The sequence below is a fragment of the Chaetomium strumarium genome (assembly GCF_033439665.1).
Source record: "Chaetomium strumarium strain CBS 333.67 chromosome Unknown B0T15scaffold_4, whole genome shotgun sequence".
Classification (NCBI taxonomy): Eukaryota; Fungi; Ascomycota; class Sordariomycetes; order Sordariales; family Chaetomiaceae; genus Chaetomium; species Chaetomium strumarium.
In genome coordinates this window covers 1,303,551-1,328,214 of record NW_026944432.1, presented here as the reverse complement: position 1 = coordinate 1,328,214, position 24,664 = coordinate 1,303,551, and the positions used below count along the sequence as shown (strand labels likewise).

The following is a 24,664-nucleotide window of genomic DNA, read 5'->3' as shown; positions in this document are numbered from 1 at the left end:
CCAGGGAAAGCAGATTGAACCGTTTCTGCAGGGCCCATTGGGGTGGTCGCGAATCGGGCAGGCCTCCTTGACACCGAAACCGACATTGCAATCTCCGGCCGGCAACGACGAGCCCCACACGACTACAAGCACGTACCATTACATACGGATACAGGTAATGTAAAGATACATACCGAACCCAACGGGACATTGCTTCTTGGCATTTTTGATCCCCTCAAGATGCAAAACACCAGATGATCGACTGTTATGACAAGGGCATTCATCCTTCGTATTAATCCCTGAGAACATCCGGCAGTTGCTGTCGGGATTGAGACACTGAACATCCCATGGGACCCTGGACGTAAAGTCACCTGATGAAAGAGACTGCATTCACAACGCGACCCATGTCCGGACGAACGCGGTTACGCGACACGTCGTCAAACTCTACTGACCCGGGGATTTGGTCGAAGATGAGGCCGAAACGGCGACGCGCCCCAACAAGTCCCCTCGAGCTTGCGAGCCGCAAGACTGATGAGGAGTTCATCAATGATTACCTACAACCGAGGTTGGTTTTCCGTCGTTTGAAGTTCGAACTACCATGAGAGAGGGGGAGCATCATACTACGGAATAGAAGACTCCGCATGCTAGAATAAACCAACACAACTGTGAGAAACGGAAAAGGGGGAGGATGAGAGGGATCAGCTTTGCACACCAACTCGCTAATAACAGGTACAGCAGCTCTGAGAAATCCCCTTGGGTGTCCGCCTGGACGCATCCACGCACAGGCACCGAGTACAGCATCAGCTTGGTACAAGCCAGTAGGGTCTCAGAAGACGACTTCGCGGTTTGCTTCCGTTTGATCGAGGAGACAAGCCGGAAAGACTACGAAAATTCATCCTGGAGATGGCATCCCGAGAAAAAGCTCAAGGAGATGAGGTCTCCTGACTTGCGTTATGTTCTTGTCAAGGAGAAGGACACCGGGCTCGTCCGTGGTTTCACTTCACTGATGCCGACCTACGAAGAGGGCCAGCCGGTCATCTACTGCTACGAAATCCATCTCCAATCGGAACTCCGGGGGTATTGACACTCGAGCCGCACCATGGCCATGGCCCGCCACATTATCAACTGACTGGTGTTGCAGGACCGGGCTGGGTGCCTTGCTCATGGCAATCCATTCGACCGTTGGCGCAAACCTGCCGCCGGTGACTAAAGTCATGCTGACATGCTTCTTGTCGAATCAGCGCGGGCTTGCCTTCTACAAAAGGCTAGGTTTCGAAAAGGATGACATCTCCCCCGGCCCAAGGAAACTCCGGCATGGGAAGATCTTCACCCCGGACTATGTCATCATGAGCAAGCCTGTGCGCTCAGACATGGTGCAGTCTGTTTCTGAGAGTTGAGCGATACATCAAACCCGCCCCGACGCCTCATCAATTCCTGAGACGCCGCAAGCTCAACGCGAAGTAACAGAAACTTGGGAACACGAGACACGACCCAGATGGCCCAGGGGCCTTGCTGAAAGCTCAGGACCTTCCCATGGCAGTGGTCGAGACCGGCGCCGACTGGGAGCCTAACCTTACGCTTTTGCAAACCCCAGCTGCCACGCTGGTCAAGCTTGGCGAGATTGTCCGTAACGCGACGCTTGCACTGCCGCATGAGGGGGCTGGTCGGTATGTCCGCATTGCTTTGTCGTGTTCTCTCTTCTTCATGATGACCCTTTTACGTTATTACCCAGCTCACTCAAACGCATGATTGCGGATGCTGAGAACGCGTGCTTATCTACTTCTGACTGTCTCTGCTCAACGGATTATGCTGTCTGATTATATTCATCTGTGGAACGACACTAACTTCAACCAGTTCCGGACCTCATCGACATGGATGCCCAGGGTCACACCTCTTCATGTGGTTCCTGTACCATATTTTGGACCACACTTCGATTGCAACAAAGGACTTGGGCTAAATCGACGTATCCGCCTTGTGCTGTGTGTCAAACGTGGCCCTTGCTGGATATTACAGCTTGCATCATCTCTGTTCAGCCCCGGCCAACCTCCATTGGGTACGGCGCACAGTGAAGCATACAGAATGACAACGGGGCTTTGTTTGCCGCGGCTGGGACTGCCTGCGAAATGGCATTGCATGGGTCTATGAAGTAGGCCTCGAAATTCTATCAGGGATCTGACCAAGGGCGATGAGTCTTTAGGGAACAACATGTAGCAATGCTTCTGAAAGAACGGACGCTGTTGGCGGAAGGCATTCGTTACGCCGTCTTGAACAGTGATAACCTATGTTGTGAAAGCCCTGTACCAGATGGATCAAGACCAAGGCAAGGAAGCACTGGGCGCTCCCCTTCATCATGAGCTGGCTGGGGTGGGGGTTTTGAGTGTGGCACGGTTAAGGGAGTCGGGAAAGAGAGACCATGAAAGACGAACGGATCCAGAGAGGAAGGAATGCAGAAGGAAATAAAGGCGAAAAAAATGCTGCCAAAGAACACTGAATGTAGTGGAACTACAGAGCAAAAGTTATGCTGCTTGCGGTTTGTGTGGATCGAACACACGACCTTCAGATTGAGTTCCTGAAGTTTGACTTCAGTCTGACGCTCTCCCAACTGAGCTAAACCCGCGACGAGATTTATTGATGGTTCTGCACAGCTTGACAGCAAACTATCCAATCCGTAACAGCACCAGTCTCGGTGGAGAGAACGGTTCAGTTCATGGCTTAAATCAACAGCAGCACAGCAGCACAGCACCACACGTCTGAATGAATTTGTTACTTTTAAATTCGCTATAACCAAAACGTGAGCTATCTGCACCCGAACGCCTGCTATTGAGCCCCTCACTAGATACCTACTACTCCCTCTTCTTCTCTGGCCCCACCGCGGCCGCCTCCAGCCTGCGCTTCCTCCATGCCTTGAGCTCATTGATCAACCCCATGATCAGCGGCACCGCTACCGGCCCTAGCAGTGGCAGGTAGACGGCGATCTTGTGCTCATCCGGGAAATACAACTGGCCAACCATGCTCTTCTCGAAGAAGGCGCGCTCCGCCTCGGCTTCGGCGATGCGGGCGTGCGCCAGCCCCTCGGGTCTGCCGAGCGTCTTGCAGGCCATGCGCAGGTGCCGCATTGTCTTGGACACGCCGTCGGCCACGTTGCTCGGGATCGAGATGGACGGCAGCGCGAGCGCCAGGCGCGCGAGAGAGCCAAGCGTTGACGAGGCCCGCAGGAGAAGGTCGGCTGAGCGGATACGGGCGAGCGTTGATAGACGGAGCGGTAGGGACCCGGACCGCGGGGTACCTGTCAGGGACAAGAGGTGCGATGTGAAGGTCAAGAGCGGCTGCTTCAGCGCCTCGGAGGAGAGGTGCCGCGTGTCGGGCGGGAGCGAGAGCAAGTAGACGGTGCCCCACTGTGGGATCAGCCATGAGTGAGATGCAGAGTCAGGGCTCTCTGCGGAGTTCTGTGAGGATGTGGCGATCGTTTGGTTTCCGACGAACACAATGAAATTGACCGTGGGCGCTCCTCCGATCGAGGGTGACAGCGGCCACTCGGCGGCGTTGATGAAAGAAGACAGATCCTCCTTGTTGAGGACCTGGTTCTGGACCCCGGGCGTGGCATACAGCTGGACCTGGGTATCGATGGTGAAGTTGTGGATCGGCGACAGGAGGTCGAGCACTGGCTTCATGTACTCGCCTATGGCGCCTTCGATATCCCAGCTGCTCGGGAGCGGCCCGCTCGTAAACAGCGAGAAGGTGAGGTGGTAAGTCGGCGCATATTTCAGAGATCTCGTCGTGCGCTTCGAAAGCGTCTCAGCGGCTTCCGGCGAGAGACCCTGCGGCCGATGTTCCGCGGAAATCAAGTTGGCAGAGAGCAGGTAGGAAATGGTAGCTTGCTCCTCAGCGAACGTTGAGCGCAACTGGTTGGCGACGTACGTGGCAAGGGCCGACGAGGATGACGTGGGCGAGGGGATGGAATTGGGCGGATATGTGATGTCGAGAATCGGCTCGTGCGGGTCGAGAGTCGCCGTCGTCGCCTCACCGGGAACCAGACGGATCGTCAGCACCGTGTCGCGGTCGCGGTTCTCGTTCGCTGCTGGTGGAGCTAGCTGAAGCCGCAAATGATGGCCGGAAAAGTCATTTAGGTCATCGAGGGCATGCTGGGTGAGCCGTAGCAGGGTCTGCGCCTCTTGTTCCTGGAGCGCATTGGCCTGGATGGAGATGTGCAAGGGGAACACGGGTCGGCATGCCTGTCGAACCAGAGTGTCAGCATGCTCGACTTCCGACTTCCGACTTCGAAGAAATGGAGGTTTGAGGAAGCGCATACCTTGCCGTCGGCCCACTCCAGCATCTCCTGGAGAGGAAGATCGGCCCGGTAGATCGTGGTCGTCTTCCACCATATTGGCAGGCCGAGACACAGCACTATCAGCCAGAAGGAGAGGATGATGTAGCTGCGACGCCGGACATCGGACGGCTTCTCCGGTGGGGGTTGCTTTCGAACCGATACTCTGGTGTTGGCTGTCACCTGCCCTGTGACGGCCTCCAGACTTGGAGGGTCTGTTGTGCCATCATCAGGTGGTTGTTGAGTTGACATGGCGACACGGGCTTGCTGCCCATTCAGTCGAGTCTACCGTGCACTCACACGCTCCAGTAATAGGTTGGCCAATCTACGAGAGTACCGATACCTAGGAGTCGCACGTGGAGATAACGGAGTGACCCGATAAGAAGCCAAGGGCCGGGGTGCCGGGTTTGTTCACCTCAACCCCAGCGTGCCGCATTCAACCGGAAAATACATGCCTGTGCTGACTCCGTTTCTCGCAGCGTCACGAGATCGAACGGCTACTTGGGGGTGCAGCGGTTTTCTCGAAGCAAGAGCGGAAAGTTCCTTTCCGAGTCGATCACCTTGATTAATAGCCCTTCTCAAGCTCTCTACTTGAGGTACCTAATTGGGGACGCTGCACGGTGGACGCACCCGACTGCAGTCTGCAAGGACTCCGGCCGGCAAAAATGTCAAGCGATACACTACCTAATAAATGACCCACCCGGGAAAACCCCCATCTTTCGCTTTATCACCGCATTCTACCCGGTCGTCAGACGTTCCAGTTGCATGGTTGTCCGTACCGAGCCGAGGCACAATGAACGGGTTGCATCAGCTGCACCTGGCGGCCCAGCAGATTGCGGGTGCAGCATCACAGCAGACAGGATTCGCGGTCAGAAAAACTACAGTCCCGCACGGAGAGTGATGCTTGGGGTTTGTCCGCCGGCTCTCTGAGGGAACTTGAAGGCTGTAACTGTTCCGCCCTTTCCCTTCGAAACTGCGGCCTCCGCACTCTGTCACTGTTCAGCTTCGGGATCTTGCCGATCCCCCCCTTCTTATTTAGAACCATTGTTGTATGGTGTTTTCCACAGGGTTGCCCTGAACACATGCCAGATAAGAGCCAGATTTGCTGGCAGCAAATTTGACGTCAGAAGCCCCGGTGTTGTCATTCTGCTCGTCTTCATCCTCACAGCCGCGGTTGCTCTCCCTGAGGACGATATCTACAGTGTCGGCGCGACGGCTGCTTCTTGCCTTCGGACTCCATGACATTCAACTCAGCTCGAGGCTTGTCAAACCTACATTACGATGGCTGCGTGTAAGCTTCCGACTGACAGTCGCAACTAGGGGCGATTATGGCAACGGTCGGTGGAATTTTGGACTAACATCAACCGTCTCTGGCAGTGCCTCTTCCCGTCGCGGTTCCGGCTTTAACAGCCGCAGCGGCTTATGTCAATGCCAGATACTTGCTTTCCTATGACCTGAACCTGCTAAGATGCATCGTGCCGGCATTAGCCAACGTAGCCTGGTGGACAAACCGCGGACGCCTCAACTTCTTCTACCGCCTTGAGGATTTGGCGAGGTCCAAGTCCTCTGCGAACCGTGTCTTCTTGCGCTTCGAGGATCGGACCTACACTTACGCCCAGGCCTACGACACGGTGCTCCGCTACGCGAACTGGCTGAAGGAACAGCGGGGAATTCGGAAGGGGGAGATGGTGGCGCTGAACTTTCAGAATACCGACACCTTCATCTTCTTACTCATGGCGCTCTGGGCCCTTGGCGCAGTCCCGGCCTTGATCAACTACAACCTGACCGGCAAACCTCTGGCGCATTGCGTTAAGAAAGCGACGACGCGACTTGTGCTTATCGATCCCGTGATAGCCAAGAATGTTGGGGACGATGTCCGCTCGGAGCTGAGCCAAGTCAGTTTCGAGACTGTGACGGAGGAGCTCGAGAGACAAATGTTATCGCACGAACCCATCCGGCCGCCAGATGACGTCCGGAACGATGAATCTCACAACATGGGTGTTCTCATCTACACCAGCGGCACCACAGGATTGCCTAAGGCTGCGATAGTGTCGTGGGCAAAGATAGCGGTGGTTGGGGGGTTCACCTCACGCTGGGTTGGGACTACCAAAAGCGATGTGTTCTACACGGTGAGTCCCCGGCAGGCCTCCAGGGCTCGGACGCTGCATGACAACTGGCCAAATGCTCCAGTGGCCTGAAAATCCAAGATGAATGGACTTTGCTAAACTGACTTGGGAACCTCCAGGCGATGCCTCTCTATCATACTACGGCGATGCTGCTTGGTTTTGCTCATGCTCTTTCAGCCGGCGCTACATTTGCCATGAGCCGCAAGTTCTCTACTAGCTCTTTCTGGGATGATGTTCGGAAACACGGCGCCAACATTATTCAATACGTCGGCGAGACATGTCGCTATCTGCTGTCGGCACCGCCACATATCGACTCAGTCACTGGCGAGAACCTCGACCGGAAGCACAACGTGCGCGTTGCGTTCGGAAACGGTCTACGCCCAGACGTGTGGAACCGTTTTAAGGAGCGCTTCGGCATTGAAACGATTGCGGAGTTCTATGGCGCGACAGAAGGAAGTTTTGCAACCTGGAATCTGAGCCGGAATGATTACAGCATGGGTGCTGTCGGCCGCAGCGGCGCTCTCTACAACCTCCTCCTTGGCAGGAGCCTCGCGCTTGTTGAAGTCGATCACGAAACAGAACTCCCATACCGAGACCCCAAGACTGGGTTTTGCCGCCGGGTAGCTCGTGGAGAGCCGGGAGAGTTGCTGTTCAGGCTGCCGCCGAATGATGTTGACTCGCGCTTCCAAGGCTACTATGGCGACAAGGAGGCAACTTCAAAGAAGATGATGAGGGATGTGTTCGCTAAGGGCGACGTTTGGTTCCGTACTGGTGATGTGGTACGCTGGGATAACGAGAATCGGGTGTACTTCACGGACCGCATTGGGGACACGTTCCGCTGGAAAAGTGAGAACGTCTCGACCGCTGAGGTTGCGCAAATCGTTGGGTTGCATCCCGCTGTCCAGGAGGCCAATGTCTACGGCGTAGAACTACCGCACCACGAGGGGCGCGCTGGTTGCGCCGCGGTTGTCTTCAAGCCGTCGGCGGTCGCTGGCGAGAGCGGTACGCCGAGTGGCGAGGCCCTGAAGTCTCTGGCGCAGCACGTCCGGGCCGGGCTTCCCAAGTATGCCCTGCCACTCTTCCTCCGCGTGGTCAGACCCGGGGCCATCCAGACCACGGGCACGAATAAGCAACAGAAGACGATCCTGCGCAGCGAAGGGGTCGAGCCTGGCAAGACGGGCGCAGATGGCGTCTTTTGGTTGAAGGGCGATTCCTACGTCAAGTTCGAGTCCGAGGATTGGAAGGCGCTGCAGGTTGGCAAAGTTAAGCTGTAAAGGATGCGCTGTGTATGTTGGGGCTTTCTAGTGCTGCGCGGATTTCGACTCAGTTTTTTCTTCTATACCCCGTCCTTCCTACTTGAATACCAGTCGGATAATAATATGCTCATGTATCACCCGGCTCAGAAGCGCCTCGGACATATGAAGACACTCTAAGTGGCCGGTCAGCCTCATTGATGGCGCCAGGTATCTTACTGCTATGCAGAAATCTGGTTGCTAGTTGCTAGATGTGCGGGCCCCGGTTCGCGCGGCCGGGCTTGGCTAGCGGCATTTCATCCTTATTATTTGATCACTGCAGAAGAATGCTCTTTTCTTCTTTCTTGGATGAAGAAGCGGGCTAGTGTACTGCTCTCATTGATGGGTGGCTTTGTCGGGCCAAGGCTAATGGACGCCATGCGAGGTCGACCTGAATGATGTGCTTCAACGTCCTGGGCCAATGGCGAACTTGATTGATCGCGCAATGTGACGCCAATCCAAATTGGGTTACTGAGGGGCACCTCATCCCCCACGTCAAGCTCATGGAGGGGTCAATCGCCCCGCGTTCGGAGGCAACAGAAGCACAACGAAGGGAGGTTCTGGAGCAGGAGAATGGTTGAATCGGCGGCCTGGTAGCTGTGGTTGTAGTACCGCTCCCTGAAAGGGGAAGAAGGCTTTCCAGGTTACTAATTCAGCTGGCCAAAAAGGTTGGCAGATCCTAGCATGCCTCGGGACGGCTCCCTAGGGAGCTGGACCTCTTAAATACCTACCTGCCCACTGCCCCATCCATAGCTCAGCCATATCTCCTCTGTGGTCCAACTGAAACGAGTTTTCTGCTTCTTGACACCAAAATTTGCTACGAGGCTCTTGCCCAGTTCCTGCACGTCATTCCTCTGTGATACCCCAAGATACCTAACCAAACACCAACACAATGGCTTCTGAGCGTCCCGCCCCGTATGTGCTCTCCGGTGAACGGTTGTACACTAGACCATTAAGAGGGTGTGCGTTACTGACTGACCTGCGCTTCGCAGCCTCCGCCTGGGCTCCATTGCCCCCAACTTCCAGGCCGACACCACCAAGGGCCCCATCGACTTCCATGAGTTCATCGGCGACAACTGGGTTATCCTGTTCTCCCACCCGGAGGACTACACCCCCGTCTGCACCACTGAGCTCGGCGAGATGGCTCGTCTCGAGCCCGAGTTTGCCAAGCGGGGTGTCAAGCTCATTGGCCTTTCGGCCAACACCTTGGGCAGCCACGAGGGTTGGATTAAGGATATCAACGAGGTGACTGGCTCCCTCGTCAACTTCCCCATCATTGCCGACAAGGAGCGCAAGGTCGCCTACCTCTACGACATGTAAGTATGCAGACACCAGCGTGGGTGGGCCGGAGAGGCAGGTCCTGACTCGGTGCTACAGGATCGACTACCAGGACACTACCAACGTGGATGAGAAGGGCATTGCCTTCACCATCCGATCCGTCTTCTTCATCGACCCCAAGAAGACCATCCGCACCATCCTGTCCTACCCGGCCTCGACCGGCCGCAACAGCTCGGAAATCCTCCGCGTCATCGACTCGCTCCAAACCGGCGACAAGCACAAGGTCACCACCCCCATTAACTGGGTGCCCGGTGACGACGTCATCGTCCACCCCAGCATCAAGGGCGAGGAGGCCACCAAGCTGTTCCCCAACTTGCGGGCCGTCAAGCCGTACCTTCGCTTCACCCCGCTGCCTAAAGAGGCCTAAATAGGTAGCGTGAGCGAGAAGCGAAGGAAGGACCGGAGTCTCAGCTGAGCGCTTGGGATCGACAGCTAGAGTAAGCTGCATCACGGTCCCAGCGTCCTCTCGTGGATGCTGGTACCCTAAACTGCTTTGTGACAAGGGACACAGTAACTACTTGAGGTGCTTGGGAGGCTTTGGAGTGAGGAATGCGGAACGGGCGTTGAACTTCGGGCTAGCGCTCCTTATTATTGTACTAATGAGCGGCTGAATGGCGCCAAGAAATCAATCCAATGTTCAGTGTTCTTTCCTCTTCAACCCGACCCCGACAACCCTTGCTCCCCACGTGGCCTAGCGGGTGTTTCCCTCCGAACGGAAAGCAGCCGCACGAGGCCTTCAAGGAACAGCGAAACAGGCGAGCAGTACCTTTCCGTCATTCGTACACTGGTGAAATATTGCTTGGGAGCAGTTTGACATGCTCCATTCTATTTCAGGTCCTCGTAGACACGAGAGCAAAGTGCCGATAGGCAATGCGTTGCTGAATCGTCGTGTCAGGGTCTTCTCCGTATGTGACCCCATTTGTTTGGTTGAAACGAGCTGTCCCAGCCGCTATTGATCCGTGTCAACCGGCTCCACCCACCTTGAAAGAAGAACCAAAGAGCGGCGCTGACCAGAACTTCCACCCCACATTCTATGAGTGGAGCTCTCAACGCCTCGTGCGATTGTCGAGTCGGCGTTTTGGCCTCGTGGTGTGCTTCGCGCCGCCTTTCAAGACTGTCTTCCAACGCAAAACAGACGATTGCCCGAGCGAGCCGTGACCGCTCGCGGCTACCGGTTACCCGGGCCCGGAACCCACCCGTTTACAATTGTCTATCAGCGGTACCCGCTAGTTCTCGTCCGACGCGACTCTCCCCCGCCCCTTGTCCCGCCTTGTTCTTCCCAAACCTGTCTGTGCGGCGCATTTGACCAGCCAGCGGTGGACGGACCCCTAAGCGTCCAGTCCTCCTCACCGTCTACACCTCGCGAGCCCGACGCAATCTGTCGATCTCCTCGTCCGCCTAGTAGGTACGGTATCTGTTGTCTTCACTGCTCCTTGCCCGAGTTTCCTTGCCGGTGCGCGCGTGCGTGGCAGCGGCACCCTTCGGACGCTCCCCCTGGTCGCCGTGCCATTTTGTACGAGGCACAGAATCTTCAGCCCCTGGTCTCGCTTACGGGCTTTCGTTTCCTTGCTATCACCCTACCCCATCACCCCCTCTGCCCTATTCGACGAAGTCTGGCTGGTGAACTGGGGCGACTTTCCGGAAGCCACGGGTACCAAGGGAAGTCCCGGTCCCGATCCCCTGGCCCCGTCGTGGACGCCGGGATCAGGACTCGCGATCCTGGGTTGACGACTTGTTGGGGTGGCTTGCACACCGACTGTGCCTCCTCCGCTGCCGACATCGTCCCTTAACTTGCTGTGGATTGTCTGTTGTGGCCCGGCTTCTTGTCCCATCCACGCTGCACCTCATTGTCTTCCGTTCTCTTCTGCCTTCTCGATCGGCGCTGGCACAAGGAACGGCGGCGCCGGGCTTCCGTCCGCTTGGCCCTACTCTCAACCTCCGGAGGAGATCCTTAGTTGCCTAGCTGCCTCGTTGCGTCGCCGGACTCTCTTCGGCGTGACAATGTCGAACTCAGGACTAACGTTCGGTCTCTCGGGCCAGCAGCAGGTTGGGAACGACGACTTCTTCAGCCGGCCGTCCGACTCGGAAACCGAGGAACGATCGTTCTCCAAGACATCCTCAGAATTTCTATCCTCAGCTTTCCGCGGTATCAAGAAAATCGCGCCCAGCAGGCCCTCTCAACTCGCTGCTCTCCGCCGACCCTCAGAGACGCACGTGCCTACGCTCGAGCGGCCAGCAAACTCAGCACCCCTTACGCCCGAAAGCACACGTCCGCCGCCGGCGCAACATGTACGAAACCTAAGCTTGCAGAATAGTCTCTCGAAGCCCCTGCCCGAACCACCCCCGCCACAGCTTTCTCCAGCGAGCCCCTTAACCCCTTTGGCAGCTTCACCGCAATTGGGTAATCTGGCCACGATTATCGATACCGAAGCAAGAGACGTGGACAGGCACATTGTCAACGCTATGGACTCGACGTCACCGGCTGAGATGGGCGGTGGGCTGTATGCTCGAGGGCAAGTCAGTCACAATCAAGAAATGGGCATGAGTAGTAGCCAAAGTAGCTTGGCAAGCTCTTCCCGGCAGGATGGACAGGATGAGCGGGGTGATAACCTGACTTCTAAGAGTACCGGTCCGCTGTCAGCTGGGCCGTCGCCCAATATCGGCCAGCCGAGGACGCAAACAGGTGGGACACCTGTCGGGACGGTGACTCCGTCGGCTCACCTGTCCGGATTGATGTGCAACGTGCACAGGACGACGGGACGGGAACCACATCCCCTGGTCGGCGCAACGACCACGATCGTGGGCGACAAACTCTACGTGTTTGGAGGCAGGATATTGTCCAGGAGCAGACCGGCGCCCTTGACTGCGGACCTGTACGAGCTGGATCTAATACGTCGTCACTGGACCAAGCTGGAGACGACAGGTGATATTCCCCCGCCACGGTACTTCCACTCGATGTGTGCTCTTGGCGATACGAAGATGGTCTGCTACGGTGGCATGTCGCCGACAAACAGCCAAAAGAACATTCCTCAAGACCAGCAGCCCGAGGTCACCGTAATGTCCGATATATACATCTACGACATCCAGACCAAGAAGTGGACCTTTATCCCTACTCAGGATGCTCCTCAGGGTCGCTACGCGCATTGCGCATGTATCCTTCCGTCTTCGGCAACCTTTGCCTCGCACAGAGCACCGCTCTCTGCCCTGCAGCATAATCCTTCGACTGGCAACCCCAACGAGGGCCGGATCGGCATCAACATTGACGGCACTGGTGGTGCCGAAATGATCGTTGTCGGAGGTCAAGACGCGGCGAACCATTACATCGAGCAGATCAGCGTCTTCAACCTGCGCAGTCTGAAGTGGGTCTCAACTCAACCGTTGGGCAAGAGCTGCGGCGCGTACCGTAGTGTCGTAGCGCCGCTCCCTCCCTATGTCACCGCGAAGCTCGGCAAGACGTTCCCGAGCGGCGCACGACAGGACGTTCCAGGGATCAGTGCGGAGGCGAGAGAGCCCGGGTCTAGTATGCTCATATACAGCAACTACAACTTTCTCGACGTCAAACTCGAGTTGCAGATCAGGGCACCCGACGGTAATCTGACCGAGCGGACGATGAGCGGTACATACAGCCCACCAGGGCTGCGTTTCCCCAACGGAGGAGTCATCGATACACATTTCGTCGTGAGCGGCACTTACCTTACGTCGTCCAAGCAGGAATATGCTCTCTGGGCATTGGATTTGCGCACGCTGACTTGGAGCCGCATCGACGCCGGTGGTGCCGTGTTCAGCCAGGGGAGTTGGAACCGCGGGGTGTTGTGGAACAGACGGAACACGTTCGTCGTGCTGGGCAACAGGAAGCGGAGCCTCGTCGATGACTACAACCACCGGAGGATCAATTTCAGCAACGTCTGCATGGTCGAACTCGAGGCGTTTGGCTTCTACGACAACCCCCGGAAAACGGCCCCGATGAGCGGGTTTGTCAGCGCCAGCAGTCCCTATACCGGACCCGGTCTGAGTCTGGCCCGTAAGGCCGGCTTCACTGCCGGTGGCCGATATCACAGCCGAGCCGCCGAAGAGTTGGGCGAGAAGGCGCTTGCCTTGAGGGAACTGGCCGACATGGATATCCTTTGCATCGGCGGTGAACGGATACCGATCAACTCGAGAATTGTAGCAAGAAGATGGGGCCCCTACTTTGTGCAGCTGCTGAGGGAAGGCACTGCCACGCAAGATGGCAGCGATGCAGTGACCCTTAGATCAAACTCGATGTCTGCAGCCGGGTCCTCGGTTCGACACTCGACCCTCACCATCACCCCTAGCAATATCAGCGGCACCACCTTGTATTCGCTCGGCAGCTCAACGGGCAAAGGAAGCCCCAGCATGTCATCAGGCGGTACGTCGATGGATCCGGCCGCCATCAACACAGCGCCGACACCCCGCACCTTGCCACCGAACAGCCGGCCTAGATGCCTGTACCTCCCACACACATACCTTACCGTCCAGGCGCTGCTTCACTTCCTCTACACGTCCAGCCTCCCGACGCCGTCGTCACCCCTCTGCACGCCACAGATTCTATGCAGTCTCCTCCAGATTGCTCGGCCCTACCGCATCGACGGCCTCCTTGAAGCCGTAGTGGAGCGCCTCCACGGCCTCCTCGACAGCCGAAACGCTGCGGCAGTGTTCAACGCCACCGCCATGGCCGCCGGCGGCGGTCGGGGCATAGACGGCACCCTGAACCCTAATTTCTTCCCCGTGTCTGCAGGCCTTGACGGGCTTGGCGTTACGGCCGATACGCCGGCTAAGGGCAGCAGCGTCGCCGGTAGCGAAGCCAGCGCCAGCACGACGGCGAGCCGCGTCGTGGGGAACCTCAAGATTAGCACGGCGGTGCAGAGCGCGCCGCCGACGAGCGACGAGCTCAGCGCCACGACCAGCGTCAGCGGGAGCGAGTGGAGCGCCTCGGAGGTGGGCGATAGCGAGCGCGGTGGCACACGCGAGATCTGGACCGGTGACCTCAGCAGCGTCATTGGCTTGCAGAAGAGGGGCCTGCGCGGCCTAATGGAGGGACGGAGGATGAGGGAGCGCACGGGGACGAATGCTGGTATGCCCGTGTCGCAGCAGCAGGGGGTTGGCAGTGGTGTGTATGGGCAGGGGAGGGTTGGGCTGGGGATTGCGGGTTCATAATCAGAGTTTCTGCGTGAGGGGCAAATGAGATGTTGGGTCTCTCTATTGTCATCTGTATATGGGGCACGTGTCCTTTTTGGATGCTGTACTAGGATCATTGAACATAGTTGATTATTAGCAATGAGCACGAGCGATGCATTGGCCATGTTAGTGGCCGAAGACGTATTGTTGGACACGTGATCCGGGCGTTGTTTGTCGAAGTGATGTTGTATGTATTATCCGCACCAAAGGCAGATGCTTGGAACCTGGGAAGTCATGTAATGCAGTAGTATTGTGTATTATCCTTCTTGGTCAGGAATGGTGAAATGTGAGGCTACTGACCACACGTCGGTTGCAACAAGCAATCGGGGTCCAGTGAGTTTATCAGGGATACCTCTGGATCTATTCCGAATACATTGCCTTCGTCACTGGGGCCGTTCTAAGCTTGAAAAACAGTCGCGGAACCAAAATCATGACTAGATGGTTGCCTATATCTAGATTGGAGCCACTTTGATACAAAGAGGTTCATGCTAAGACAACGAGCCTGCGAACCCGTAGCGAAGTCCGTCGGTGCTCTATTATTTATTACTACACTAGTAGGAACTAGATTGCATTGCCATTTAAGCCACTATGCTACGTAGAATATCTATGTACGTAATGTGTACAATCTATCTCTTATATAGATTGATGATTGACACCGGACCCAACAATAAGATCATCAGCCCCCTCCAGCCTGGGGTAATGACACCTGGGGCTCCCTACGAAGCATGTCCATGGGAGTTGGTGTTGAACATGAAGCATGTGACTACTACTAGTAGTAGTGATCTGGATCAGGCCCCAGACTGGGGTGCCTTATCCAAACAAGCATTCCAGCTTGACGAACAGAATCTGCCAGGCATGGCGTGGTGACGGCCCTAACTAATCTCAAGGCGCTAATGCTTTAATGAACTTGAAATCCACATTCTTTCTATTCATCGTCAGAAGAACGAAATGCTCCAAGTGTACCGCCTGTATTTACACTGACCTTCACAACCGTTTGTTTGCGTTCTCAGCCCCCGTTGTACCCCGCCCCCTAATAAGCGGCCCCCATGGTCATGGTCATGGTCCTGTTCGAGCAAGCCTTTTTTACCTTGCATGGAGTTCCCCGTCATGCCCGAGGTCTATCAGGAAGCGGCTTCTGCTTGATGAACAGGGCTAAAACAAGTGCAGTGGCAGAGAGTAGAAACGATACCCCTCAAGGGTGAAGGGAACTGTCAGCATTCGAGCGATCGGGGAGAGAAAGAGAGAGAGAGAGAGTATATGTGCGTTGACACATCTTCTGCTGTGTGTATTCTGTGGAAGTGGACCACTCATGAACTTACCATGGCTCCACCACAACCCGTCAACATACGACTCGACCACAGCGTCTCGAACACGGCCTGTCACTCGATCGACAAAGTAGACGTCCGATACGGCGTTTGCGATGATCTGCCGCCCACTGTTAGCCCCAACTTCAAAGTTCCTGAAGTGAAAGAAGGTCAAGGCACTCTTTCCCCGCCGCACATGATATGATATGATGATACTCATAGTCTCATACAATTCCCATCACAAACGAATGCTCGGGTTGATTTTTGTTCCGCAAAGAAACGGTACGTACCTTGCGAACCTCCTGACCCCTCAGGCCCAGCGCGAGCAACCGCTTCCCCAGCCGCCGGCGCAGCACAGTCTGCGTGACAGCGTTGGCCAACGGGACGCCGATCGTGAGGCCGATCGTGCCGGTCAGATACATGAAGGAGATGGCGGGCGCCAGGTGCGAGGGCTCGGCGATGACGGCTTGGAGCGAGATGAAGACTGCTGATTGGGCGACTCCCATGCCGAAGCCGCTGGGAGGGTTTTTGCTGTTAATGGAAGGGGAATGGGGAAGCTGCAAAAAGGGCGAAGGACGGGGGGCCATACCTGGGGAAAATGTAGAGCGACTCCCAGATGTTGGTGTCGCCGTGCCAGCGGAGCATGAGGAGGAGGTAGCCCGAGGCGGAGAGGGTGACGGCGAGGATGATCAGGGCCTTGTAGCGGCCGGATCTGGACTTGTCAGTTCCTTGAACCCTAAACCATGGTCAAGATCATCCTTCTCATGCGTACCGTTTGATGAGCAGGCCGGAGATCAACCCGCCCAGCGCATTACCAACCACGGCGGGCACTAAGTGGGCTCCAGCAGCGGTGCTGGATGCTCGCGCCGTGATCTGGAAATAAAGAGGCACCGAGAACATGAGCTACATATAGCATATCAGCATTACCCCGATTAGTACCTTTTCGAACCTGAGGAGACGTACCCCGAGCTGGGCTGCGAGCTGGAGACCCAGTATCAAGAAGGAGAAGACTGCATCCCGCCGATGGAAGATCTCAAGCGGCAGGATGGGCTCCTCCTGCCGTTTTTCCACGGCCACAAAGACGACTAGAAGGGCGACACTGGCGATAAAGAGGGCAGCGATGGCAGGATGAGACCAGGGAAGCTTGACACCGCCGAGCTCGACCGGCAAGAGCAGCGCTAGAATGGTGAGGGTGAAGAGAACGGAACCCTTGAAGTCGATACGGCTGAACTTGCTCTCCTGACTAGCCAAGCTGCTCTCCTGACTAGCCAAGCCGTTGTCGGTCTGCTGTGTGGGCTTTGAATCCGTTAAGGGAGAAGCACTGGGCAGACAGACAATCACGAGCAAGATGGCAATCACAATGGGCGGAACTTGACCAAAGAAGGACCTGCGATGTTGGAGTATCAGCACCTTGACGAAGGACTATTCCCCGCGGGCCCTTTTGAAAGCTTACCACCGCCATCCGATGACATCAACGAGCCAGCCACCGAGCGGGCCTCCGACACTTCGGCCCAGAGTGGCGATCAGGTTGACATAGGCACGCCACTGGGCCACGTCTCGGATGGGAAGCAAGTCTAGAACGCATTTAGTCTTGACACTTGAGGTTTTCAGAACTGGTATGAATTCCTGCAGCTTTACCTGTGATCAGAATCGAGACTAACCCCGCCATCCCCGAGGCTCCTGCCCCTGAGATGACCCGGCCGAGAACGACCTGCCACATGGTCTGGCCAACGCCGCTAGTATATGGTCAGTCTTGTGTGCCTGTGATTGGCGTTACCAAAGTAGGGGCCGAGACACGTACACTATCGCACTACCGGGCCGCTTTGTTAGCTTCATCGTATTCAACCAAGGCAGAGGCTATCTGTGGAAGGACACTCACCAGCCCGCAACAAAAATGACATAGGCGGCGATGACGAGTGTCTTCCGGCCGTAGATGTCGCTCAGCTTCCCATACTTTCACAGCGGCACATGTCAGTGTCAGTTTCGTTCCAACTACAATACCTCGAGGGTCTCAAGGCAGGCGGATTATATTACCAGCGTCTGAGTGGCAGCCCCGGCCAGGGCAAAGCTGGTGATGAGCCAGCTCGAGTTCTCCAGGTCATTGAATTCAGAACCGAGGACGGGGTATGTTGCCAGAAGAATGGATCCATCGGCGTTGGCGACGAAGATGCCTGTGCCAGTACTTAGTATTAATTTTATTATTAGGTCTGCAACGGAACAACGGTGATGTGTGTAAAACATGTGTAACGCGGAGAGAGAGAGAGAGAGAGAGAGAGACAAACCGATCAGGAGCACGGAGATGATGCGGACCACATGACGCCTCCCAATCCCCTCCTCAACTTCCTCGCGGTTCTGGCTTTCTTCGTCACTTGCCGGTCCTGTCGTACTCTTGATCGCTGTGGTTCCATTTCGGTTGCTGTCGGCCAGCTCTCTACTACTATTGGGAGACAGCTGGGCGATCGAGACATATCTCTGTCCTCGTCCGTCTAAAATTCCAGCATTGTTCAGCAGCGGCGCCTGTTCAGCAGACTGAGCGTCTGTGGCCTCCAGGAGCTGAACCATCTCTCTCCGACACACTGAGGACAGGTCTCGCGAAAATGAAAGGGTGGGTGGCACAGAGATGGCCTCGTACCTTGGACAGCTCGGCTGGAGATTTTTGAGAAACAATAGTTTCATTCATCGGGTTCTCGGGCCAATCTCAGCGCCGTGTTCTTCAGAAAACTGACCTTGCAGACTCTTGACGACCGTTGGTGCGGAGTGCTGGGATCACGACATTTCCAAGTCAATGTCGCAAGCCCCTGACGCCTTATTCGTCCACTCATCGCCAGGGTCAATAACGCCATCGGCCCATTGACACCAAGCAAGCGGGAGTTCCAATCATCACCGGAAACCCCCACAGTCACCATGACCACAGCATAAGGTCTAAAAGGGTAGTGATATGCTATCTTGACGGAAAACACCTTATCAGGGCTTAAACCCCTACCGTAGGGTTGGCATGACGGCGTGGGTGTTGTTGTCCCTTTTGTCTCTAGATCTCTAGACAGTTCCAAGGCTGTCTGATTTCTGTTTTCTACAGCATCTTCGCCTACATAGTTCCGGGCTACCATGCGTTTCCCTTTGGCTGCTCTTGCAGTAGGCCTGCAGCTCCCTGCGGCGCTTTCCCACAGTGATGGTGACCAGAAGCCGGTCGGAATCGGCCTGGGCCAGCGAGGCTCAGGGAACTCGGGGGCTGATGGGACGAAGCCAAACGTCGTGTTTGTGTTGACTGACGACCAGGACTTGCACCTGCAGTCGCTGGACTACCTGCCCTTGATCAAGAAATATTTGACCGACAATGGCACCCTATACGAGCGTCATTACTGCACCACGGCCGTCTGTTGCCCGTCCCGAGTATCTCTTTGGACTGGCAAGCTGGCACACAACACCAATGTCACAGACGTGAACCCGCCTTACGGTAGGTAGTAGATTGCCCAGGCTGTGCGGAAGGGAAAGCAGGATAATAGATAATAAATGGGCTAACCACAGTTTGTAGGCGGATACCCCAAGTTCATCAGCCAGGGATTGAACGAGGCATACCTCCCACTCTGGCTGCAGCGGGCCGGCTACGACACGTATTACACGGGCAAGCTGTTCAATGCGCACAGCGTCGACAACTACAACGCGCCCTTCCCGGCGGGCTGGAACGGGTCCGACTTCCTGGTGGACCCGTACACGTACATGTACCTGAACGCCAGCTTCCAGCGCAACCTAGACCCGCCCGTCAGCTACGAGGGCCAGTACCTGGGAGACGTGCTCGCGCAGAAGGCCCTCGGCTTCCTGGACGATGCCGCCCAGAATGCCCACTCGCGGCCTTTCTTCCTCGGCATCGCGCCCATCGCCCCGCACAGCAACGTCAACGCAACGTACGCAACGTCGACAGGCTCGGAAACCACCACTGCCGATCCAGACAAGATCGGAGCCGCCTTCGGGCCCCCGATCCCGGCCCCGCGGCACGCAGACCTCTTCCCAAACGTCTCGGTCCCCCGCACGCCGAACTTCAACCCTTCCTTCGCCACGGGCGCCAGCTGGGTGCGCAATCTCCAGCCCCAGACGGAGCAAGACGTCGCGTCCAACGACCACTTCTACCGGCAGCGCCTGCGCGCGCTGCAGTCGGTCGACGAGCTGGTGGCGAGCGTGGTGGAGCGGCTCGCCGACCACGGCCTGCTGCACAACACCTTTATCTTCTACACGAGCGACAACGGCTTCCACATCGGCCAGCACCGCCTGCCGCCCGGCAAGGCGTGCGGCTTCGAGGAGGACATCAACGTCCCGCTGATTGTGCGCGGGCCGGGCGTGCCGAGCGGGAAGAGGGTCGCGGATGTGGTGACCAGCCATGTCGATCTGGCGCCTACCCTGCTGCGCATCGCCGGGGTGGATCTGGATCTGGATCTGGATGGGGAGGCCGTTCCCCTGACGGAAGGCGAGCTGGACAAGGCCGCAAGCGGGATGAGACACGAGCATGTCACGGTCGAGTATTGGGGCATGGCCTTGTCCGAGGGACAGCCGTTCCGCGCGAATGAGCAGAGGTGGGTGGCGAATAACACGTACAAGGCGCTGCGGATCATCGGACGGCAGTACAACTTCTACTATGCCGTCTGGTGCAATAATGAGCATGAGTTCCACGATCTTACGGTGAGTCTCTCTCTCTCTCTCTTTTCGCAACCATTACTTTTAGAGAACGAAAGCATAGGCGTTTTACTTACCAACTTTGGACCCTTGGTTGAACAGACGGACCCGTACCAGCTCAACAACCTCCTCGACGACTCGGCCACACCGCCTGCCACGCTCCTCGGCGTGCCCTTCGCCAATGTCATCGCTCGTCTCGACGCGCTGCTCCTCGTCCTCAAGTCATGCAAGGGCAGCACCTGCGTGCGGCCGTGGCAGGCGCTGCACCCCGCGGGCAACGTGCGGAGCCTGCGGGACGCGCTCAGCAGCCGCTTTGATTCCTTTTATGAGGAGCGGCAGCAGAAGAAGGTCAGCTTCGACCGGTGCGAGTTGGGCTATCTCGTGGACGCCGAGGGCCCGCAGTTTGATGAAAAGGACGGGCTGGGGTATCGGGAGGGTGTGAACTGGAGTGAGTGGGTGTAATTGTAATTTTCTGAGGTGAAGTTGGAGGACGATGAGGTGTGGATTTGATGAGACTTGAGAGACACGTGGATGATAATAAATATATTACGAAATCGCTGCAGATAGATGGATAGCCTTTGCTTGGAATGTCCCCTTCGGATCTTAGGAACTCACTAGGTAGCTTCTCAATCGCATCAAGCAAAATATGAACTCAGAGGTCACACGACGATGACATGAGCAAAAGCAATGACCGACCCAGGGATCGAACCTGGCACCTTCTCGGTGGAATTCTTCCAGCTAAGTTCAGCTTTGTGAACGAGACGTGATAACCACTACACCAGTCGGCCGTCATATGATTATTTTTGGGAGAAAGTCCTACTTCAGGATTGCAGTGCGCTGGGTGAGAGGGTTATAGAAGGGTACCGTATTCAACCCCATATTGTCTCTATCAAGACACTACCTATACCAACTTGAACTCATCATCTATCTACCCTTGAGGGTTTATGGAGTCATCATGCCTTGTAATTTGGAATTGAAAAAGACGTCATCCCCAGCAGTATTCTCAGATCGCGCGGTGTAAACAGGACGGTAGTGCTCTGGTTTTTCAAGGTGTCACACGGCAAAAACGACATCGTTGCATGCGAATATTGCAAACGCCTAGGGATCCCCTATATAAGGTACCGTGCAACACAGCGGTTTGGCTCGATAAGGTGCATGAAATGTCAATCAAGACTGAACATCGCCTGATGGAAACTCTGAATTTTCACAATTTTAGCTGAAATTCCAATGTAAAGCACTACAATACAGGCCATGGCCCTCAAAACCAAAAGTAAACATCTAATCTAACAATATCACACATGGTACTGTAAACCGTATGAGAGGTACTTTGTACTCTTTCGTAACCCGAGGTTTCAGCGTTGACCTACGCGAACATATATTATTATTCCGCACCTGGACTACTGCGATGCAGGAGCAAAAACTCGAACTGCCCCGGCATCGCTGACATCGTAGGAGGAGTGAGCGGTACGACGGTACCTCGCGCATGATCGGAAACACGATGAGCGATGGTGTGGGGGAGCGCGGGGAGAGTGCTCTCGTGGTTTTGGTGTCCGGGGAGGTTGTCGAGGTGCTCGGGGTTCTGGTCGAAGCCTTTGAGGCCCGGTTCTCCGTAGGCAAAAGGTACGACAGCTTAAACTTCGCCCAGAAGCTCGCCTACATCGAGCGACCGGGAGCCGCCCCGACGAGAGCGACGGGGCGGATATATCGCCGCGGGGGAACGGGTGCAACTTTTCGCGCCGACGTCTTCGCTTTTCGGGGTTGTGGTTCGCGAGGATGGCCGATGGAAAGCAGAAGTAGAGAGACGACAGAGAAGAAACGAGGGACGGAATCGGAATGTAAACGAACGAGGTGGCGAAGCGACCAGCGAGAACTCAGCCAGCATCAGCCGAAATCAGCCGAGAACAGTGAGTGTTGTTAGTGAGGTAAGTGCTTGAATATCTAGTTCCTCGCCACTCTTTGCAAACTGCTACTACCTGTGTTTATCTGTTATCCTTCTCTTTACAGATTACAGTTTGCTTGTTTTGTTTTGTTTTACCCCTCCCACCAGGCCAAAGGAACTATGAAAATTCAAAGCTTTGCCTTCGCTGCCAACAATTTGTTCCCCAGCTGGGCCATCTCAAACTTGCGCACCTTGCCGCTGCCCGTCAGCGGCACCGTGGCCGGCACACCGTCTTGACCCAGCCAAAACACATGGGCCGGCGCCTTGTGCTTGCCCAGCGTCCGCGTGACCCACTCCCTGATCTCCTCCACACCGGGCCGCTGCTGCTGCTGCTGGTAAGCTTCATCCAACGCCAGGAACGCGCCGACGACTTCGCCGTAGTGCGCATCCTTCAGCCCGACCACGACAGCCATGGAAACAGCCGGATGCGCCACCAGCCGCTCCTCAATCTCCAGCGGATAGATGTTCTCGCCGCCGCGGATGATGATGTCCTTGAACCTCCCCGTAATGGAGCAGTAGCCGCGCTCGTCAAACACGGCCTCGTCCCCGGTATGCAGCCACAGCACGCCGCTCTCGTCGCGGACCATCACCTCGCTCGTCTTCTCCGAGTTGTTCCAGTACCCGGCCTGCAGCTGGTACCCGCCGATACACAGCTCGCCGCGCGTGCCGACGGGCACGATGTTGCCGTCGCGGTCGACAATCTTGGCCAGCGCGTGCGGCATCAGCGTGCCGACCGTCGTCAGCCGCACGTCGAGCGGGTCGTCGGTGAAGGCGTTGAAGCAGGTCGGGCTGGCCTCGGTCAGCCCGTAGCTGGACGTGAACTCGGCCATGCCCAGGCGCGCGACGAGCTGCTCCATCAGGTGGCGCGGCACGGGCGCGCCGGCGACGATGCCCGTCCGCAGCGACAGCCCCAAATCCGATCTCGGAAGCGCCGCCTTGGCTTCGGGCAGTGCGAGCAGCGTGTCGAACATGGCGGGCACGCCGTGCAGCGCGGTGCAGCGTTCCGAGACGAGGGCGCGCAGCGTGGCGCGCGCGTCGAACACTTCGGCCGGGTAGACGATCTTGGCGCCGTGCGTGATCACGGCCATCAGGCCGAGCACGAGGCCGAAGCAGTGGAAGAGCGGCGGCGGGCAGCAGAGGATGTCGGCCGGGGTGAGACGCATGCGGTCGCCGATGAAGCGGGAGTTGTTGACGATGTTGCTGGACGGGAAAAACAAAAGCAACGAAGGAAACGCGTCAGTGTGTGTGAGTGGCTATATGCCATATCCTCTCTCTCGCTCTCTCTCTCTCTCTCTCTCTCTCTCTCTGTGTGTGTGTGTGTGTGTGTGTGTGTGTGTGTGTGTGTGTGTGTGTGTGTGTGTGTGTACGTGTGTGTGTGTGTATGTGTGTGTGTGTGTGAGTGTGTGTGATAAAATGAACTTACTGATGGGTGAGCATGGCGGCCTTGGGCAGGCCTGTCGTGCCGCTGGTGAACTGCAGGTTGCACACCAGGTGAGGGAGCACCTTGGTCTCGGCTTGATGGAGCCTGTCTGGATTGACCCGTGCCCCCTGGGACAGCAGATCGCTGTACGTGGTGTACCCGTCCGACTCGCCTCTGAGAATGACGACCTTCGGCCCGCGGGCTCTTGCTGCCAGTTGGCTGAGCAACGGGCCTTGGTCAAGCCGGCCTATCCGCTTGGTCGTGAAGAAGACTTTGCATTCTGGATTTGTGCGTGTCGGTCAGTGTTAGCATTCACGGTAGCACATTGCCCGGGAGGAAGCGACCCAAAATCTGGTCAAGCATACCGGAAAAATCGAGGCCGTACTGCGCCTCCGTCGGGGTGTACGTGTTGTTGAGGATGACCAGGATGGCGCCGATCCTCGTTGCGGCGAAGAATACGGCGGCGTACTGTTCGCAATTGCCCGCCATGATGCCGACTCGGTCGCCGACGCCGATGCCCATCTCCAGCAGAGCCGCGGCCAGCAGCCGGCTGTGGTGGTTGAGCTCGTTGTATGTCCATCGGGCGCCGGTCCAGGGGAACACCAGACCTTCTCGCGTCCCATGGTGCAGACACTGCAGGTTGAGCAGCTCTCCCAGTGTCAAGTCTACCAGGGGCGGGTCTGTCGGGCCAAAGAGCAGTGACGGTTTCTGTCCCTGAGGGAGAACGAAGCTGTCCTCAACCCGCCGGTGTACCGGGACTTGGACGGACATGGTCCTTCCTTACGGCTCTCGTCCGAAAGAAACTGCGGGTCGTCTAGATACCTAAGCTCGCGCGAGCTGGCGTGTTGTCTCTTGACTTGTTACACGAGAGAATAGGTAGAGAGTAGCTTTCTACTAGCGCTCGGGAAGGACTCGGGCTTGCTGGTATGCCAACGCACTAGAGGGGAAATGGGAACCACAGAGTCGGAGCCGAGCTGAAGAGCATGACCACCCAGGTCACAGTTTACTACCAGAAGCATCAGCACAGACGACTCCCAACTCTCAAGCAAGGGCCGGCTCGATCTAATCCGATAAGATGCAT

At 56.6% G+C, this 24,664-nt stretch overlaps 9 protein-coding genes and 2 non-coding genes across 11 annotated transcripts; 6 read left to right on the top strand and 5 right to left on the bottom strand.

Moving 5' to 3' along the window:
* The first annotated feature begins 94 nt into the window (after positions 1–94).
* B0T15DRAFT_196485 (acyl-CoA N-acyltransferase) lies at positions 95–1,522 on the top strand. Its single transcript, XM_062862514.1, has 3 exons — positions 95–544; positions 715–1,056; positions 1,121–1,522. Exons 1-3 carry the CDS (start codon positions 354–356, stop codon positions 1,374–1,376), a joined length of 789 nt encoding a protein of 262 aa, XP_062721195.1. The 5' UTR covers positions 95–353; the 3' UTR covers positions 1,377–1,522.
* B0T15DRAFT_196512 (uncharacterized protein) lies at positions 1,289–2,141 on the top strand. The gene is made up of 2 exons (XM_062862515.1): positions 1,289–1,642; positions 1,834–2,141. Exons 1-2 carry the CDS (start codon positions 1,513–1,515, stop codon positions 2,046–2,048), a joined length of 345 nt encoding a protein of 114 aa, XP_062721194.1. The 5' UTR covers positions 1,289–1,512; the 3' UTR covers positions 2,049–2,141.
* Positions 2,142–2,505: 364 nt separating this feature from the next.
* On the bottom strand, positions 2,506–2,596 carry B0T15DRAFT_t118. The gene has a single exon. It is a non-coding gene; the product is annotated as a tRNA-Phe (tRNA).
* Positions 2,597–2,734: 138 nt separating this feature from the next.
* On the bottom strand, positions 2,735–5,035 carry B0T15DRAFT_532205 (phosphatidylinositol-glycan biosynthesis class S protein). The gene is made up of 2 exons (XM_062869300.1): positions 4,289–5,035; positions 2,735–4,211 (listed from the first exon to the last, which is right to left on the bottom strand). Exons 1-2 carry the CDS (start codon positions 4,553–4,555, stop codon positions 2,823–2,825), a joined length of 1,656 nt encoding a protein of 551 aa, XP_062721193.1. The 5' UTR covers positions 4,556–5,035; the 3' UTR covers positions 2,735–2,822.
* Positions 5,036–5,486: 451 nt separating this feature from the next.
* B0T15DRAFT_196417 (uncharacterized protein) lies at positions 5,487–7,873 on the top strand. The gene is made up of 3 exons (XM_062862513.1): positions 5,487–5,594; positions 5,681–6,432; positions 6,549–7,873. Exons 1-3 carry the CDS (start codon positions 5,585–5,587, stop codon positions 7,701–7,703), a joined length of 1,917 nt encoding a protein of 638 aa, XP_062721192.1. The 5' UTR covers positions 5,487–5,584; the 3' UTR covers positions 7,704–7,873.
* A 462-nt stretch (positions 7,874–8,335) lies between these two features.
* B0T15DRAFT_196338 (thioredoxin-like protein) lies at positions 8,336–9,600 on the top strand. The gene is made up of 3 exons (XM_062862512.1): positions 8,336–8,657; positions 8,714–9,037; positions 9,099–9,600. Exons 1-3 carry the CDS (start codon positions 8,614–8,616, stop codon positions 9,424–9,426), a joined length of 696 nt encoding a protein of 231 aa, XP_062721191.1. The 5' UTR covers positions 8,336–8,613; the 3' UTR covers positions 9,427–9,600.
* A 1,460-nt stretch (positions 9,601–11,060) lies between these two features.
* On the top strand, positions 11,061–14,234 carry B0T15DRAFT_434222 (uncharacterized protein; the record flags this gene model as incomplete). Its single annotated transcript, XM_062865794.1, has 1 exon — positions 11,061–14,234. The coding sequence occupies one exon, from the start codon at positions 11,061–11,063 to the stop codon at positions 14,232–14,234; it is 3,174 nt and encodes a 1,057-aa protein (XP_062721190.1).
* A 1,070-nt stretch (positions 14,235–15,304) lies between these two features.
* B0T15DRAFT_567343 (major facilitator superfamily domain-containing protein) lies at positions 15,305–18,121 on the bottom strand (the record flags this gene model as incomplete). Its single annotated transcript, XM_062870724.1, has 12 exons — positions 15,305–15,446; positions 15,575–15,680; positions 15,850–16,075; positions 16,149–16,271; positions 16,332–16,462; positions 16,523–16,946; positions 17,013–17,133; positions 17,198–17,295; positions 17,361–17,369; positions 17,439–17,512; positions 17,594–17,730; positions 17,842–18,121. The coding sequence occupies 12 exons, from the start codon at positions 18,119–18,121 to the stop codon at positions 15,361–15,363; spliced, it is 1,815 nt and encodes a 604-aa protein (XP_062721189.1). The 3' UTR covers positions 15,305–15,360.
* A 543-nt stretch (positions 18,122–18,664) lies between these two features.
* B0T15DRAFT_396058 (alkaline-phosphatase-like protein) lies at positions 18,665–20,686 on the top strand (the record flags this gene model as incomplete). The annotated part of the gene is made up of 3 exons (XM_062864811.1): positions 18,665–19,013; positions 19,092–20,230; positions 20,327–20,686. 3 exons carry the CDS (start codon positions 18,665–18,667, stop codon positions 20,684–20,686), a joined length of 1,848 nt encoding a protein of 615 aa, XP_062721188.1.
* A 226-nt stretch (positions 20,687–20,912) lies between these two features.
* B0T15DRAFT_t117 lies at positions 20,913–21,012 on the bottom strand. Its single transcript has one exon. It is a non-coding gene; the product is annotated as a tRNA-Val (tRNA).
* Positions 21,013–22,117: 1,105 nt separating this feature from the next.
* On the bottom strand, positions 22,118–24,460 carry B0T15DRAFT_196185 (uncharacterized protein). The gene is made up of 3 exons (XM_062862511.1): positions 23,949–24,460; positions 23,587–23,863; positions 22,118–23,363 (listed from the first exon to the last, which is right to left on the bottom strand). The coding sequence occupies exons 1-3, from the start codon at positions 24,352–24,354 to the stop codon at positions 22,292–22,294; spliced, it is 1,755 nt and encodes a 584-aa protein (XP_062721187.1). The 5' UTR covers positions 24,355–24,460; the 3' UTR covers positions 22,118–22,291.
* Between the last annotated feature and the right edge of the window lie 204 nt (positions 24,461–24,664).